Source organism: Clupea harengus, chromosome 4 (assembly GCF_900700415.2).
Source record: "Clupea harengus chromosome 4, Ch_v2.0.2, whole genome shotgun sequence".
NCBI lineage: Eukaryota > Metazoa > Chordata > Actinopteri > Clupeiformes > Clupeidae > Clupea > Clupea harengus.
In genome coordinates, this window is record NC_045155.1 from 21,707,216 (window position 1) to 21,727,215 (window position 20,000).

Below are 20,000 nucleotides of genomic sequence, written 5' to 3' on the forward strand. Positions count from 1 at the left end.
CTCGCTGTCAGGGATACGGTGAGCTGCTATGAACTTGGGCTCTGTGCAGACACACACACACACACACACACACACACAGAGAGACACATAAGGTATCATGTAATGCTGCAGTATGCCTGTCTCTGTATGACTTCATGAATGTGTTGTAGATAAATGTACCGTGCAGTAATGGCTGGTCGGTCTCTGTTCTCATGGGAGATCGAGAGCCCATGCTCCGGAGGATCACAGAGTCCCTGCCCAGAAAATCAGCTGTCAGGCCTGTATACAACTCTCCACCTTTAGACAGAGAGAAAGAGAGAGAGAGGGAGGGATGGGGAAAGATAGAGAGAAAGCAACATGATAACAATGTAGCAACCTAGCTTCAATACAGCCAAATTAAACACAAGACTATCTACAACTGCTGTCTCTTTATGTAGCTGTTGGCTTGGGTCTTACTCAGCCATAACTCTGTCAGGCTGTTCAAATGCATATTTCAAGCTTTGCCAGTGAACTTCTAAAAACAGCTGCTGCATTTGAGTGCAATAAAATGACTAAATGACTGATGACTACAGTGTTAACCACTTCTGGGTTCCAGTTCAACTCAATGATTTTTCTCTTTCTAACACTGCTGCATCAGAAACTAAGTGGCAAGATACAAGCCCTTAAGAGTGGAGTGTGTGTGACTTGAGCTCTAAGAGTGGAGTGTGTGTGACTTGAGAGTGGAGTGTGTGTGACTTGAGCTCTAAGAGTGGAGTGTGTGTGTGACTCTAAGAGTGGAGTGTGTGTGACTTGAGCCCTAAGAGTGGAGTGTGTGTGACTTGAGCTCTAAGAGTGGAGTGTGTGTGTGACTCTAAGAGTGGAGTGTGTGTGACTTGAGCTCTAAGAGTGGAGTGTGTGTGACTTGAGCTCTAAGAGTGGAGTGTGTGTGACTTGAGCTCTAAGAGTGGAGTGTGTGTGACTTGAGAGTGGAGTGTGCAGGGGCGGTTTTTCCTACAGGCGGTATAGGCAGTCGCCTAGGGCGCCACTCAGAGGGGGGCGCAAAAAAAAAAATTGTGTTTTATTTTTGCTGGACAGAGTTTTTTTTGCGCCCCCTTCTATATCTCCAACCAATATTTTGACATAAAAAAAAATATCTAACATTAGGGTAAAATGAGCCAAAAATCGAAAACGGAAGGGGTACGTATGTCCTTGTCAGAACATGCTAGCACAGTGAGGCGTTTGGTTAGAGTGTGTGTGTGTTCAAGAAACTTTGAAGAACAAAATAATGAAGAGGCAAAAGCCATCCGGGGCGCATTTTAAGAAGAAAAGAAAGGAAGAAGAAGAGAAACGTGCCAAGGAGAAAGGTAAATCCTTAAATCCTGTTCTAGCCTAGAATGAATTCCAGATAAGAAAACGTTCACGAATGCGTTAATTGCCCCCGACACTTTAGTGGAGTTAAGAAGAAAAGATGTACCTTATCATTGAAAGTTTTCCTACTCCCTGTCACATAGTTCTTTAAGGATTTTACAGAGGCGGGTATATAAAAAATGATATGTCCATTTATTCTACATTATACAAAAAAAGACATGATTAAAATATAGGGCGCACATATAAAGCCAATAGCCAGTGCAACAACACTACACATATCTTACTCGTTGCATAGCACACCCATTAAGGAAGCCAAACATGGCAACTTGTCAACAAGTGAGGAATACTAGTAAAAATCCAAGTGTTGGGGAATGGATTGTATGTAATCTTGCTAGTTAGCTAACGCTAGCTAACCAGTGACGTTCCTTGTTATTGCCATTCAGTCGAAACATCAGTTCAAGTTCAGCTGTACCGCAATTTGGTCATTTTGCGTCATAAAAATTTGAGTAATCACATTTGGACAGCTTTAGTTTTGGTGGAGCGAGCTAGCCAGTTTAATTAGACATGATTCAACTAATCAAGAGCTATGCATCTTGGAATAAAAAAATGTCAGGCTGTCCAAATACACCAAAATGCTTAATAACTAGCCTACAGAATAGCTACATTTAACAAATGATGATAATACATACTTTTGTTATATCATTTTAGATTCGCTTTTAGAAGACTAAGAAAACATTATTTGCAGGCGATTAGGAAGATGACGTGGAGTGTGTGTCCATAAACAGTTGAACAGGGGGCGTGGCCGGAGCGTAGTCCAGCACAGGCGTGACATTTTCTCAGTGATTTGTTCTTGAATTAATGTTTGTTCATCGTCGCGATCGTTGTTGTGTTTATGTGAAAGAAATGCAGTCTTACAGGGCAAAATAGCATTTGAAAGTTGCAATTCCGTTTTCGTGGGGGGAAAAAATAGGGGGGGGGGGGGGCGCCAGGAGTGAAGCTCGCCTAGAGCGCCAAATGTGCTAGGGCCGCCCCTGGGAGTGTGTGTGACTTGAGCTCTAAGAGTGGAGTGTGTGTGACTTGAGCTCTAAGAGTGGAGTGTGTGTGACTTGAGCTCTAAGAGTGGAGTGTGTGTGACTTGAGCTCTAAGAGTGGAGTGTGTGTGACTTGAGAGTGGAGTGTGTGTGACTTGAGAGTGGAGTGTGTGTGACTTGAGTTCTAAGAGTGGAGTGTGTGTGACTTCAGCTCTAAGCTAGTTCTGCTCTCTCCCTGATACACCATGATAGACATCAGACTGGCTGGTAAAGGCCCTTCCACTCTTGGGGGTCCTGAATATTTCGCTCCATCTCTCTCACACACACAAACACACACACACACACACACACACACACACACACACACACACACACACACACACACACACACACACACACACGCCCACACACACATTCATTTATATCTTTTTTTTCTCATTCACTCGCTATCAAAGAAATCTTCCATTCCTGTTTAAAGCTTTTTTGACCGCTGACACCTATAATAGCAGTCAGCTTGTTTCGGAAGAGAAGACGTGTATGACAGAGAATGAGAGGCAGAGGGAGGGAGCGTGTGTGTGTGTGTGTGTGCACCTACAGAGTGTGTGCAGGGTGGAGCTCTCTAATTGTCATTGGAAATTTACAGTGAAGAATCAGAGAAGATTGATTGCAGAGACATGGAACAAAAGGGAGTGGAGCAGTGAGTGAAAGAGAGAGAGGGAGAGGGGAGTGAGTGAAAGAGAGAGAGGGGGAGTGAGAGAGAGGGAGAGAAGGGGAGTGAGAGAGAGGGGAAGGGAGATTGGCTCAAAGCTGAACAAACCAAACCCCTGGAGCAGACTCAGAAAGCAATTTATCTGGCAAGGAGGGAATTCAGGGAAGCCAAGACTGATGGCCCATCTTCAAACATACACACACATGCACGCACTCGCAGCACACACACACACACACACACACACACATACACGCACTCGCAGCACACACACACACACACACACACACACACACACACTGATACAGGTTAACACACCAATTAACAATTATTTATGTGTGTGTGTGTGTGTGTGTGTGTGTGTGTGTGTGCGTGTGTGTGTGTGTGTGTGTGTGTGTGTGTGTGTGTGTGTGTGTGCATGAGAGATAGTCAGACAGACAGAAAGAGGGGAGAATACAGAGATGACTGTACCGGTGAAGGTGCTGGCAAAGGGCATGTTGGGGTCATGAGGGCATCTTCCCCTGCCATTCTCCACTGAGGAATGCTCCAGAGAAAATGCGTGCTGTTAAACACACACACACACACACACACACACACACACACACATACACACACACACAAGCACACACCAGAAGAAATGAACAAATAAATACTTTGACTCTGCAGGGGAACCATTTCTGGGTGCAAATAAAACCTCACACATGCACTTACTGCGGTATCCCTCCAGTGTGTTACAATTGGGAAAAAAGGATCTATTCACCAAACGAGAACTCTTTGGTGCCTTTGTCTGAAGGAGTTCTCTTCATATGGAGTTCTCAAATGAGTCCTCACAGAACTAATGTCCTCACCACACCCCACAATACCCCGACACACAAGAACACACACATGTAATACCACCCACTCCACCCCTCAACCTGCAGCCCGGTCACAGCCCATAAACACACTCACACACACACACACACACACACACACACTCACACACACACACACACACACGTCACACACACACACACACACACACATACGCACACACACTAACACTCACACACACAGGGGCGGAGATCCCATTTCATTGTAGGGGGGGACAATACATGGTAACATTTCAGAGAGTAATTCCTGGGGGGGGACATGAAAAAATTGCTGTAACGAGAGCTAGCATAACTTAGCTGCTAAATACCGAATTCTCTTATAACATTTTACATCTGGCACAATATACCCTGAGATATTAGAGTGACACGTTGTTTTTTCCGAATTTCCAAAGGCCAAAACACAGGGGGAAAGGTGCTGGCTGTGGATTAAACAGTGTGGGAGACCCCACTCCCAACTCAATATATCAAAGATCAACAAACACACATATGTCTGCTCTAAAGTAAATTAAGCTGCTTGCAGCTAGTATCTAGCGAACTATGCTATCTAGCTAACTATCTAGTTGAGAGAAGATCCCCAAACAGTTATGGTTCATGTCAACTAGTATTATAAACACTTCTAGTACATAAATAGTCTCTCCAGCAAATTTGTTAATGTTAAAATAAAAATTTTAATGTTACCGCCAAAATGTTAATATTACCGTCTGTAAAATTTGCATGCTGAGCTATCGATAGCAAACGCCAGCAAGTTGCAAGGAGCTTAATATACTGTATCAATGTTGAACAAAACGTCCCAAAAGGCCATTGTGAACTTTTTATATTTTAATCTTTGTAGCATTTTGTGAATGGAAACATGCACACACATCCCTTGAACAATAATGTTACCAGCAGCTGTCTTGCTCCACACTGCTACGTTACTGTACTGTACTCTAGTCTAGATTGTCACCATCCTAGCTAGCGAGCTATGCTAGATAGATACCTCCCCAGAGTCTCTCGCCAGAGACAGAATAAAGAATAAGAATAAAGAATCTTTGTAGGTTATTAGCTAGCTTGAAATATTATATACAGATCTTAACTGCGTTCGAGAATGAGGTCAATCTCTTTACATACGGTGTATCATAGCGGCAGTGACCATAGACATATATACTGTATATACGTCTATGGCAGTGACAGGGGAGAGAGGAGGAACAATCTCAGAATCTGACCTTCTACTGGGCTGATTGACTGAAACGCGGAGCTGCCGGTAGCCCCGCCCCTTGGAAACAGCATGTGAACCAAACCACTTTGAGGAATAGGGGGGATCATGATTTTTTAACACTTAAAAAACACATTGTTTTACGTTTATAATTAGCACCGCTGGTGTCGTCGTGCTTTTTTTTTATATTTCTATTTCTATTCTGTTTTCTTTCCAATGATTGTTGGGGGGGGGGACAACTTTATGGTTATGGACACGTCCCCCCCGGGATCTCCGCCTATGCATACACACACACACACTCACACTCACACACACACACACACACACACACACACACACACACACACACACACACTCCTGGGAAGATTTTCTTTGGGGAAACACTATGGATGTTAAGGTCACCTTTGGTCAACATGGATGTTTCTGGTCATTGTGTGGAGATGAGCATGACATACCAAGAACAATAGCCTGAAGCTACCTGGAGCTCACGATGGTCTTGGGGTTGGAGACGACGGTGGAGAGGCGTTGATGGTCTTGGGGTTGGAGACGACGGTGGAGAGTTGTTGTGTGGTGATGGGGTTGGAGACGACGGTGGAGAGTTGTTGTGTGGTGATGTGGTTGGAGACGACGGTGGAGAGGTGTTGTGTGGTGATGTGGTTGGAGACGACGGTGGAGAGGTGTTGTGTGGTGATGGGGTTGGAGACGACGGTGGAGAGGTGTTGTGTGGTGATGGGGTTGGAGACGACGGTGGAGAGGTGTTGTGTGGTGATGGGGGTGATTATTATTATTATTTGGGTCACGTTTCAGCACAGGCCACTGATTGGAGAAACAATTAATAGTTCTGAGAATGATGTCATCAATACAGGACATAGGTCATGGGCATTTAAAATGTGTGCTGGCCATCAGTGGTGCACTGTATTTGCACTCTAAGTGAACTCTCTCTCTCTCTCTCTCTCTCTCTCTCTCTCTCTCTCTGTGTGTGTGCGCGTGTGTGTGTGCGTGCTACACACACAATGTTGTATTGTCTCGATGAATGAGTGCATGTCTACAACTCTTTCCTCAGGGAGGATGGATGTACAAGATAAACTCCAAATACTGATGAGAGAAAAGAGGACAATAACCCCAAACACACATACACACACATGATTACACACACCCATGCGCACACAAAAACACACACATGCTCCAACTCTAAAAATAACACAGTTTTGGGCTAATTCCAGTGAAGGCACTCCCTGTAACAATAAAACACAGACACACTCAATTTACTCAGTTCCACATCTTTTTGGTCTTATATGGAAGTGTGTGAGAACCTTGCGTCTGTCTCCTTTCTCTGCATGGACTTACATTACAGAGTTACATTTAGAATTACAAAACATAAAAGAACTCATTAGTGTGGTTCCTGGTGTCTTTTCAGGGAAAGGGTTCCTCTTAAGGATCTCTCCAGAGGAATCGTTTCCTGATCATTCAGTCTGTCCTACATTACTCTGAATACATCATTCTCTCTTCCCCCCCCCCCCCTCTCTCTATTTTTCTCCCTCTCTCTCTCTCTCGCTCTCTCTCTCCTCCAGACTCCTATCCCTCTTTGTCTGCTCATTCAATCTAACACATATGCATACATACACACACACACACACACACACACACACACACACACACAAACACTGAGACTCAGACAAAAGACAAATGCACTGTCATGCAGATACACAAATACACGGAGAGAAATACACACACACACACACACACACACACACACACACACACACACACACACAAGATGTTTGTTATCATTCATGTCTGGGGGCAACCCACTACACCGGCAAAATACATCCTGGGACTTCACTGGTCGGCTGCTCTTTTTGATCATTCATAGATCACACTCAGGTCACAACTTCTCAGCTAACACTGTGGGTGGGATGAACTTTGAACCTCAACTGTTTCAACACACACACACACACACACACACACACACACACACACGCACGCACACACAAATATTCCCATGTCTAGACCTTCAAAGGAATTCACACGTTCATACAAGTCCATTAGTAGGACTGTGAGAGTGTTTACATGAGTATGGGTGACTGAGTGTGTGTGACTGATAGTGTGTGTTCAGGAGAATGGAGGCATGTGACTGATGTGAGTGAGTGTCTGTAAAAGGCACATTATGTGTGTGTGATGGAGAATGTGCATACACTTGGAGATGTGTGTGAGTCTGTGTGTATGAGTCTCTGTGTGTGAGTATGTGTATGAGTCTGTGTGTATGAGTCTGTGTGTATGAGTCTGTTTGTGTGTGTGTGTGTGTGTGTTACCTCTCCACGGTGACCGACTCTCACGTAGGCACACACAGGTTTGAAGGCTCCAGTGCCACAGGCCAGTAGATGTGTTCGGTTAAAGGGCTGCAGCAACCGCACAAAGTTAGCACACTCCGTCTGTAACACACACACACAAAGAGATACACACACACACACAAAGTCATTAAGTAAATCTACATAGTTTGGCCATAAGGATCCAGCACACTGAATTGGAGAAACCAGGCCAGCCAACAAAGGCAGTGAGAGCGAGCGAGCGAGCGCGCTAGAGAGAGAGACTTGGGAGGGTTTCAGGAAAGGTTGGGCGAGGTTTGTTCCTGTTCCCACTGATTACAATAGCCCCTGTGCGAGTGTGTGTGTGTGTGTGCGACTGAGTGCATGTGTGTGTGTGTGTGTGTGTGTGTGCGACTGAGTGCATGTGTGTGTGTGTGTGTGTGTGTGTGTGTACGTGTGTATGTGTCTGGGAGGGGGGGCATGACGGTGAAACGGAAATGATTCTAGTGTGTTGTTCACTAGGTTGACAAGGTCAAAGTCATCCACTCAGCAGCTGATTTGTCTGCGCATACATGTGTGTGTGTGTGTGTGTGTGTGTGTGTGTGTGTGTGTGTGTGTGTGTGTGTGTGTGGTAAAGGTTAAGACATTTATTTGTGTGTATCCAAACAGCAGCTGTGAGCATCTGAGATTTGGACAAACCAATCCAACCACCCTCTCCCTCTCCCTCTCCCTCTCCCCCTCTCCGTGAGTGTGTGTGTGTGTGTGTACACTTTGGAGGAGAACACATCTTGTTAATGATATGATGAAATGTTTTGTTATTTGATCATTTTAGTAGTACAGATGGTACCAATGCCTTTGCTTTACCAGTGGTAATTTCTTTCTCTCTCTCTCTCTCTCTCTCTCTCTCTCTCTCTCTCTCTCTCTCTCTCTCTCTCTCTCTCACACACTCACACACACACACACACACACACACACACACTCACACACACACAGTGAGCTATAAGAGAGTGTGATTAAGTGTAAACATCTCTCTATAGTGGAACTACTGTTTCAGATTAAAGCTATAAAAGAGTGTGATTAAGTGTAAACATCTCTCTATAGTGGAACTACTTCTTCAGATTAAAGCTATAAAAGAGTGTGATTAAGTGTAAACATCTCTCTATAGTGGAACTACTGGTTCAGATTAAAGCCTCAGCATCTGTGCCAGGAGGGGGGTGGGGGTGGGGGGGTGGGGGGCTCTGAGACACTGTCACAGACACAGACGGTTCTCATCACAGCCAGCAGACACAGCACCGACAACCAGCCTCTCTCTTCTCTTTCAAAGGAGCTCCATCTGAGGCTGAGCACCCAACACACACACACACACACACACACACACACACACACACACACACACACACACGCACACAACCAGCCTCTCTCTTCTCTTTCAAAGGAGCTCCATCTGATGCTGAGCACCCAACACACACACACACACACACACACACACACACACACACACACACACACACACACACACACACACACACACACAACCAGCCTTTCTCTTCACTTCCAAAGGAGCTCCATCTGAGGCTGAGCACCCAACACACACACACATACACACACACACACACACACACACACACACACACTCACACTCACACACACACACACACACACAAACAAACAAACACCCAGAAAGTAGCTCGGAGATGGTCTACAGAGATGGCTCTTCAGAGGAATTTCGGGAGAACTGAGGAGGAAACAGCATGGCCATGTTGATCAGATGGCAGCACAATAGTGTTGAGTCACACAGAACAACACAGAGGGAGGATAGATGACTCATGGTGGAGCAGAAGCACATGTTCTGTGTAAGCAGCAGTAGAGTGAGTCTGGATCATGTGGCGTAGAAGCACATGTTCTGTGTAAGCAGCAGAAGAGTGAGTCTAGATCATGTGGAGGAGCAGAAGCACATGTTCCACAATGGGGAGAGTAGAGCTGTCACCAACAAGCAGGTCCTTAGCACTGATGTGTGAATAATCTATTACATGCACAACTTATTTCAAATGGGTTTTGACAGAACAAATGTTCAGGACTATGGGCATGTGAACTCTAGACTGCCAGTCCATCACATTTGACAGTCTTTGTGTAGAAACAGCAGAGGGAAGGGTCCAGACAACCTTTCAGTAGTCACCCACAGACAGAACCACCTTTCAGTAGTCATCCACAGACAGAACCACCTTTCAGTAGTCATCCACAGACAGAATAACCTTTCAGTAGTCACCCACAGACAGAATAACCTTTCAGTAGTCACCCACAGACAGAGAGGTATTTGTGCAGACTACAGCTAGAACTATCAATCAACACATTTATATTGGAAGAAGAGTGTGACTTCGGAGGTTAGTGTACATTATTACAGTTGTAGATGGCGGAATCGTTCCCTTTTTCCTCTCTCCCTATGTACACACACACACACCCTACTGTGGGGCTTCACATCAATCAGCTCTCTTTCTTTCGTGTGTGTGAAAGAGAGAAGAGAGAGACAGAGAGAGAGAATGAAAGAGAGAAAGCTATAATACATAATGACTGCTGTTCTCCCCTTTGCTCTGCTCTTGCTAAACTTTTTACCTACGTTTGTCAAATTTCACTTAGGCAGAGGGGAAAGGTTACTATGTGTGAGGGCGTACGTTTGTGTGAGTGTGTGAGAGAGTGAGAGAAGGAAAGAGAGAGAGAGATGGAAAGGGGGAGAGAGTGTGTGTGTGTGTGTATTGAATATCACACTCCACCTGTCACTTTTAATACTCCTGTTACCACACTTGCCTGAGTTTCATTCCATGGAGACACATTGGCCTCTTCTTTATGACCAACCCAGCCTAAATGATAGCAGATGATATGACTCTCTCACTTACTGAAGACACACACAGAAAGACAAAAGAGAGAGAGAGAGAGAGAGACTTACTGTAGACACACACATACACAGACATACACACACAGAAAGAGAGAGAGAGAGAGAGAGAATAGTGCCTGTGAGGTAGAAACTAAGTTGTCAATCAGTGAGATGAGTGCAGACAATGCTGAGAAGGTTGCTGTGGTGATGTGAGTTGTGTACCTCCTAGCTGTGCCCACCAAATGGACAATTTCATGCCAGATATAGCCCTCATTCACTGTGTATAAACACACGACAACCTCCATCCCAATCAGTAGCTCTGACGCACTCACTGGTTGTAAACACAGACTATTAGTAGAACCACAACAGCAGCACCAAAGACACACATACAAACACACACACACACACACACACGCACACACACGCAAACACACACAAACAGGTAATTTACTTACCTCTAGATCTTTGCCATTCACACACACACACACACACACACACACACACACACACACACACACACACACACACACACACACACACACACACACAAACAGGTAATTTACTTACCTCTAGATCTTTGCCATTCACACACACACACACACACACACACACACACACACACACACACACAAACACAAACAGGTAATTTACTTACCTCTAGATCTTTGCCATTCGATTCACACTCCTCTCTGTTTCCAGGCAATGGGGGCCAGTAGATCTAAAGATAGAGAAAGGAGGGGAAAAGAGGGGAAAAGAAATAACTTCACGTTTACTTCACATTTAACGTTAATAATGCATAGCCACTCAGTCTCCTTCTGCACTGAAACAATGCCATGATGCTGTGCTGGTCGGGAGGCACCGATGTTTTGTTTGTTTTGTTTGGTACACATGTGGGCGAGTGTTTATCCTCATGAATTTGCTTATTACAAACAAAGTAAAGCCACCCTCAGTATTAAATACACAAACACACCGACCACTGGGCTGTGTGTTATTGAAGTGTGTGACAGGCTCACAGGGACCCTTAAACAATGGCTCTTTTAAGCGTTTGTGAGGCTCTGCCTCTGAAACATATACAAAGTAAAACAAACAGTCAGTCAGTCAGCTTACTCCCAACAATACATGTAATGCATACAAACACAGACATTCAAACTGAGTGTGCATGAGTGTGTGTGTGTGTGTGTGTGTGTGTGTGTGGGTGTATGTATGTCTGCATTAGTGTGTGTGTGTGTGTGTGTGTATGTATGTGTGCATGTTTATTTGAATGTACATGTGTGTTAAGGCAAAGCCTGAAGGACAGGAACAAAAATATCGCATTGATTTGCCTCAAAGGAAAATAAACCAACATCATAAAGGGCACTGCTATTACATGTCTGTATGCAACTCTCTCTCTGTGTGTGTGTGTGTGTGTGTGTGTGTGTGTGTGTGTGTGTGTGTGTGTGTGTGTGTGTGTGTGTGTGTGTGCTCATGTACATTCATCCATGTGTTTAAGTCATTCCTGATTCAGTGAGGTAGTCTGGAGTAATACCCTGTCCCCTACATTTTGCATTGTCCTTATCAGGAAGCCAGTCAACAACTACACTACCCAGTATCCTTCCTTTGTCAACACTCTTCCTGTTTCCCTACATGTCATCATTTTACCTGAAAGGTAACCAAAGGTTAACCTTAGTCTAAATAAATAAACTCACCTACCCACCCTGTCACTAATAAAATAAAAGCTAATAAAAGCAGCTTGTATATGAACCACTTGCAGACATCTCAAACAAGGTTAAATGACTCCATTAAGAAAAAGTATGGCCAATATATTACAGCAGGCGAGACATTTACAGCACATAAACATAACCAGAACCACACAGAATATGTACCATTCTCCAAAACACCCCATAAACTACATTTCATTGCACACTGTATTAGACTAGACGTTACCCCGACATCTCACTTGGACAACACCAAGAGCCCAAGCACACCCTTAGTGTAGAGCATCGTCAGCCAAACAGCTCTGGCCACACGCTCTATAGCTCTACACTAGTTTCTTCAGCCTCATCCAGACTACTGTGTGTGTGTGTGTGTGTGTGTGTGTGTGTGTGTGTGTGTGTGTGTGTGTGTGTGTGTGTTTAGTCACCTCTTTCACAACTCCATGTGTGTGTGTGTGATCCAGGTGCAGAGAGTAGAGTGTGTCCTTCCCCCCCAGGAAGAGTGTGTCGTGGTACTCGTCCACAAGCACAGTGGTCAGCTGCAGCTCAGAGCGCAGGCCAGAGAACAGCCACGAGCGGTTGGAGGACAGCAGCTCTGTTGGAAAGAGAAGAAGATGAAGAAGACGAAGAGGACAGGAGGAACACGAGCTCTAATCATCCCTGAATCCTGCAGACTTGCTGCTGAATCCTGGGGATTAATCAGAGCTAAACACAATGGCAGTGCACATGATAGAAAGTGCACTCAGAAGGTATTCAGACCCCTTCACTTTTATCATATATCATTATGTTGCAGCCTTATGATAAAATAATTTTAATTCATTTCCCCTCATGAATCTACATTCAATACCCTATAATGACAGTTTTTGCAAATTTCTAAAAACAAAAAAACTGAAATATCACACTGCCATAATTATTCAGACCCTTTGCAATGACAAATTGATGCCCCCTATTTCTATAGTCACCTCTGAGGTGGTTTTTTTACCTTGATAGTTTACCTTGGAGTGGAATTGATTGGACATAGTTTGGAAAGGCACACACCCGTATATTTATGGTCTCACAGCTGACTGGTGACATCAGAGCAAAAACCAAGGCATGAGGCCTGCAGAGCGCAGTATTACTGGATTAGATGCATATGTGTTACACATGCTATTGTCTCGTCTGGTAATGGGGAAGAAAACACTGGATTGACTTCTTTTCCCTCGCACTTGTCTGGGAAATGCATCAGTAACCCTCCACAAAATGTCTTTTTATCGCACACACACACACGTATGCACACACACACACACACACACACACACACACACACACACACACACACACACACACACACACACACACACACACACACACACACACACACACACACACACACACACACACACACACACACACACACACACACACACACACACACTCACATACGTATGCACGCACAGGGTGGGGCTGACCTGAACTGAGCTGTTTCACACAAAACACAGAGAATTCTCACTGTCTCTCTTTCTCTCTCACACACACACACACACTCACTATAGTCCGTTCTCACTGTCTTACACACACACACACACACACACACACACAAACACACACACTCACTAGAGTCCATTCTCCTTGTAGGGGGCCTGCTCTGCTTAAGTCATCTAAGGTTTCTTCTCTCCACTCCTCTAGCGCGTTCCCCTCGTATCTTTATTGCTTACAGTACCACAGTCTCACTCTTTCCCCTCGTATCTTTATTGCTTACAGTACCACAATCTCACTCTTTCCCCTCGTATCTTTATTGCTTACAGTACCACAATATCACTCTTTCCCCTCGTATCTTTATTGCTTACAGTACCACAATATCACTCTTTCCCCTCGTATCTTTATTGCTTACAGTACCACAATCTCACTCTTTCCCCTCGTATCTTTATTGCTTACAGTACCACAATATCACTCTTTCCCCTCGTATCTTTATTGCTTACAGTACCACAATATCACTCTTTCCCCTCGTTTCTTTATTGCTTACAGTACCACAGTCTCACCCTTGTATCTTTATTGCTTACAGTACTACAGTCTCACTCTTTCCCCTCGTATCTTTATTGCTTACAGTACTACAGTCTCACTCTTTCCCTGCATCTGATTAGAGGAACTGTTGAGCAAGCTCCTTCGCTAACCAACACCTTATCCATCAAATGTACACACTCACAAAGACACACGTACAGTGCATACATACACAACAGAGTAAAATACACACAACAGAGTGTATCCATGTCTGGCATGAGCATTTGTGTGTGTGTGTGTGTGGAGTGGACAGATACAATATCTGACGGCCCAGCCTATAGTGAGTTTTGATTTGCAGCGCGCTGCTCAGTGCTAACCGCTAACCACACACTTGACAGAGCCGTGCGTCTGCCAGAGTAACCAGATTGTGACAGCGGTGGAGGCTTACTCCAGGAGGCTTCATCTCACACAGATCAGCTGGTGGAGGCTTACTCCAGGAGGCTTCATCTCACACGGATCAGCTGGCTCCTTCAGGCCATACCAGACCGTCACTGGGACTTGTCCATCAGATAAGGCATACTGGCACACTTTTCATAGCTGTCTTGTGCTATTTTGCTAATAGTGAAATGTATGCAGCAGGTGTTTGTGTGTCTGTGTGTGAAAAAGTGAATGTGCATCTATGTGGTTGTGTGTGTGTGTCTGTGCGTGTCTATTGGATTGCTTCTGTCTTTTTTCTCCATCCCAATCTGCAATATATAGAGAAATGGACACACACACACACACACACACACACACACACACACACACACACACACACACACACACACACACACACACACACACACACACTTTCCCCTCTCTCACTTGTAGTTAATGGTAGCAGGCGTTGGCTGGGGCTGGTGATAAAAGCTGTGTATAAAGAGCTTATAAACCCTCCATCCCAACCGCTGCGGCTGCACGCGTCTCACACACTCTCTAATGAGGCGCCACTCACACACATGGGCCAGGAAAGGATGCCAACTACCTCTCTCTCACTCACACACACACACATACACACATGAGCCAGGAGATCATGCCAGCTTCCCCAGTGTCTGCACAAACACACATAGAGGGATACACACACAAGGGAGCCAACCATTAGACCACACACACAAACAAACAAACACACACACACACACACACACACACACTCTCTCCTTTGAACCCACCTGCCTTTAAGCAACATGAATACAGAAGAACAGTACAGTGGAACCCCCATATCCTCTGATTCAGTAACCATGGTTTCAGTAATCCGCAGTTTCCCGTGGCCTGAACATATTAAGTGGAAGACTCCCCAAATGGTGCTTATTGCGTGACTCATGTGCTTAAGCACATGTCATTCCTCATACGTGTCTGCCCTTGCCTCCTCCATCCTCGTTGCTCTTCCGCCCTCGCTTCCTTCACGTTTGTTTAAAAGAGAGAGGCTGGGACGTAGTGAATGAAAGGAATGAAAGGAAGGAAGGAAGGGAAAAGGTAAAATTGTGTACAAGATATCTTTCACTGATTCATCGTCCGTTCAGGGTTAAGTAAAAATCCTGTTCATTTGAGAGAGACCACATTCACATAACTTGTATTACAGTATATTGTTATATTGTTATTTTATTAGTAGTTATTGTTGTTAATGTCTTATTATGTGTAATTTATAAATTCAACTTTATCATAGGTATGTATGTACATGAAAAACAAGCTACAGGTGTTTGCTACTATCTGTGGTAGATCTTGAAACGTATCTCCGGCGGATGCAGGGGTCACTACTGTACAATATAAACAATGACCTATAAAGAGAGAATGGATCCGAGAGATGAGAGACAGAGAGAAAAGAGAATACTTATTTAAGATTTATTTAAGCTGAACTGATTCTCATTATTTATTCCTTGAAATAAGAAGCATCTAAAATGTTGAACTCACTATCAGTACATCTGAGGCAGAATTTAATTACAGCAATGAAACAAAGCTGAAACATACACACACACATACACACATACACATACACACATCCTTACACACATATACTGTACACACATACATACACACACATACAGGGGCATTCCCTGTTTATTCAGACAGTGTGTGGCTCGTGGTTCATCTGGAGTTTGTTACCATGCTTGTTGAATGCAACTGACTGGCACACACCCCACACACACGTTCACACACACACACACGCGCACACACACACACACACACACACACACACACACACAAAGGTCGTACACAAATGCACTCAGGGATGTTGAGAGATGTTTCATGTCTCTTTCAAGAAACTGCCATATCCGCGTGAGTGATGATGCTGTGCTAATACAACTCTGTATCTGCCAAATCTCAGTGGTGTAGAACAGTCTTACATGCCTCAAACATGAACACACACACTCACACACACACACACACACACACACACACACACACACACACACACACACACACACTCACACACACACACACACTCTCACACACACACACACACACACACACACACACACACACGCACACACACACACGCACACACACTATGCAGCTGACAGAAGTGTGAATGTTGCTGGTGAGTGTTCATCAGATCTGGATGTTTGCCTGACTGAGAGAAGCTGTAGATGATGTCTGGGTGGAGGCACTGTTGAGCTCTGCTGTAGAGCGCTCTGTCTCTATGTCAAGACAGGCTGAGACTGCAGTATGTATCCATCTGTTGACTGAAGCCTGTGGCTTTGTCACTGATCCCCCATCATGGTCCAGACCTGTCACCTGTGCTCTTCAGGATGGGAACCGAGTGCACTGACCACAAGGCAGCCAGCTCTATATCCAGTCACTGGCCTCTGATAGTCACACCCTTACACCTCACTCCCAGTCTGGGTCTACAACAACACTCTAACTGCCTTGACCGACCCCCCCACCCGCTCACACACACAATTCTTTCTCCCCCTGTACCTGTGATGGTAATTTAAAGTGTTCCATCTATTCCATAGGCTCTCAGCTTCTCATAGAAAGTCATATCTTCCATCCATCCAAGCGTAACACTGTTAGCAGTAGCCCCATGACCCCCCCCCCCTACCTGTCTGTCCCTGGGCCCACTAAGGATGCCCCCAGTTCTGAACATGACAGACTCAGGACCAGCTCTTGCATATGCTATTCTAGGGTTGAATCCCCACCCGTTCTCCATTCCCCTGTCACCTTCAGTTTCTAGTTTTGGGGCTCGCGCCTCTTTGAAGTCTGCCAGTTTGGTGGCAAGCAGTAATGTGAGAGCGTGCAGGCAGGTTTGGACTGAAACAGATGACAGCCCTTCAGCACCAGCTCGCATGCAACCAAATTCACATTTGGCCTAACTGCCAACTACAGCATGCTTCACTACAATCCAAAACAGCTTCAAATGTTAAAAAACGTTCCATTACGTAGAAGAGCGATCTCAAAGAGAAAGACGAATGTTTGCTGTGAATTCTCATAGCATTGTCTCGGAGGAGTGCTGGGATTACCGACGCTTTTGCTAAATACACTTTGCCCTGATTTGTGTCATTTCATTCCAAACACAATCGCCTCAGTTCACTTCCACAGGAGGAGATTCAGGAAGTCTTCTGACCCAAATGAAGCTGTACTGTGAAAACTCAGTTTTAAAAACCCATGTTTGTACTGGAAGCAGTCTTCAGAGCCCCAGTAAACCTTCCTGGGCCTGGAAAAGCAAACTCTGGAGCACTTACAGGATCCATGTGTGTGTGTGACTGATTGGAATGACGGCCCCGTGGTGAGGTTGATGAGAGGAGACATTTAAGGGGCATTCTGGAGCGCACCTGGCCTGCTCTCCGCTCACTCCCTCGCTCACTCGCTGCCTTCTCACACTCTCTCACTGTGGCCAGAGGTCAAGGCCTGTGACACCCTGCTGTTTCTCAGTAAAATCACCTTGCCAATGTGCTGGTGTGGGAGACTGTGTGTGTTTGCGTGTGAGAGAGAGAGAGGGAGTTTGTATATTAGTGTGTGTGTCTAGAGCAGCTTGGTGCTGAAATGTGATCGCTAATATTAGGCTCTACAGAAGGAATTTTGCCACAAGGTTAACACACACACACACACACACACACACACACACACACACACACACACACACACACACACCAATGTATACTTTTGATGGTATCTTGTTTGAGTTACAAATTGAGCAAGGGGCTAAGCTCTGTAGGGTTTCTCTTGTGTGTATAAGAGGAAGCACACACATGTGCACACTCACACACACACACTCACACACACACATGTGCAGACTCACACTCACACTCACACTCACACTCACACACACACTCACACTCACACATGTGCAGACACACACTCACACTCACACGCACACACACACTCACACTCACACATGTGCAGACACACACTCACACTCACACTCACACTCACACATGTGCAGACACACACTCACACTCACACACACACACACACACATGTGCAGACACACACTCACACTCACACACATACATCTGAACCAAAATATGTGCATACTTCACAACACAGACTCCTTTCCCCTTTCTTTCTCAATCTCACAATCTTATTCTCTCTCTTATTCCCCTCACTCTCTGCATCTCTCTCTCTCTCTCTCTCTCTCGTGCACACAATCTACAAGCCACTGTGGACGTTTAAGGCTGCTGTATATTATGGTACTGTGCCAAAAATGTGTGGCATGTGCCTCACAAACACACACACACACACACACACACACACACACACACACACACACACACACACACACACACACACACACACACACACACACACACACACACACGGCTCTTTCCCCACCTGTCCCCAAGCAGAGGAGTGTGATAGTAATATTAAAGTGTTCCAGCTGTTCCGTAGGCTTGCAGCTATCTCTCAGCTTGTCACAGAAAGTACCCAAAGTCAGGCATAAGTACACATATCATCCATCCATCCACATGGAATGAGAATAGAGAGTGCATTGTTCCATTCTGTAAAAAGCTTTTTTGGAAAAACACAGAGTCCCCAAATTAGAGGGCAGCAAGGAACAGCTGCCTTCCAGGACACTAGACAGGAGTTTGTCTTGGCATACACACGCACACACACTCTACTACTAATTATACCAACCGGTGGTCCTTCTCGATATGTGTACCTTACGTCAGAACTCCAGGACCTCATTGTAAAATTACAAAACAAGGCAATACTTGTGTCTGTGCGCCAGTACACAGAGCAGACTCTCAAATCCGCTCTGACCACACCATTCTCGTATGGCCACATGTGTGTGTATGTGTGTGGGTGTGTGTGCACGTGTGTGTGTTTCACTTCCAACATTCTTTGGCATACCACTCTATCTGTGCCATAACTGATCCTCTGAGCTGTGTGAAGAAACGACAGCTGTGAGAATGTATGTCCCAACCATACATCTGCACAGAGAAGGCAAACAATTATAAGATATAATGTATGTCCCAACCATACATCTGCACAGAGAAGGCAAACAATTATAAGATATAACGTATGTCCCAACCATACATCTGCACAGAGAAGGCAAACAATTATAAGATAGAATGTGTGTTCTCCCTTCGTCTATTCCCCCTCCATCTCTCTCTCTTCCTCTCTTTCTCTCTCTCTCTTCCTGTCCTTCACACACACACGTCCTTATTACGCATAAAGTATTTCTCTTTCAACACCTCTCCCTTCCTCTTCCTCTTCAATTGTTTTCTTCTCTCTCCATCTCTCTCATTATTAAGTAATGACTTTACCTGCCTTTCCTGCAGGCTTCCAGGCTCTCTCAAACACACATGCATATACACACTCTTTCACATGAATTAACAAAGGTTGTTCTGACCAACTGTAGCTCAGGCCACACACTCAAGGATTCTGTGGATAACCCTCTCTGTGTGTAAGGTCAGAGTGTGTGTGTGTGTGTGTGTGTGTGTGTGTGTGTGTGTGTGTGTGTGTGTGTGTGTGTGTGTGTGTGTGTGTGTGTGTGTGTGTGTTAGGTAAGATTTTCTACCCCAGTGTTGTTCTTGGCTCCTCCTGTCATTGGCT

The 20,000-nt window shown here is 45.0% G+C and overlaps 1 protein-coding gene across 1 annotated transcript in view; it reads right to left on the bottom strand.

The window, feature by feature from the left end:
• The window catches only part of sema3bl (sema domain, immunoglobulin domain (Ig), short basic domain, secreted, (semaphorin) 3bl), a 33,307-nt gene that overhangs the window by 9,042 nt on the left and 4,265 nt on the right, over positions 1–20,000 (bottom strand). Inside the window, exons 2-7 of the mRNA XM_012820720.3 lie at positions 12,419–12,585; positions 10,955–11,017; positions 7,437–7,556; positions 3,535–3,625; positions 160–276; positions 1–41 (exon numbers count right to left, since the gene is read on the bottom strand). The exon at positions 1–41 is cut by the window's left edge and continues 99 nt beyond it. Coding sequence (XP_012676174.2) covers positions 1–41; positions 160–276; positions 3,535–3,625; positions 7,437–7,556; positions 10,955–11,017; positions 12,419–12,585 — 599 coding nt within the window. The remainder of the gene's footprint in view (positions 42–159; positions 277–3,534; positions 3,626–7,436; positions 7,557–10,954; positions 11,018–12,418; positions 12,586–20,000) is intronic.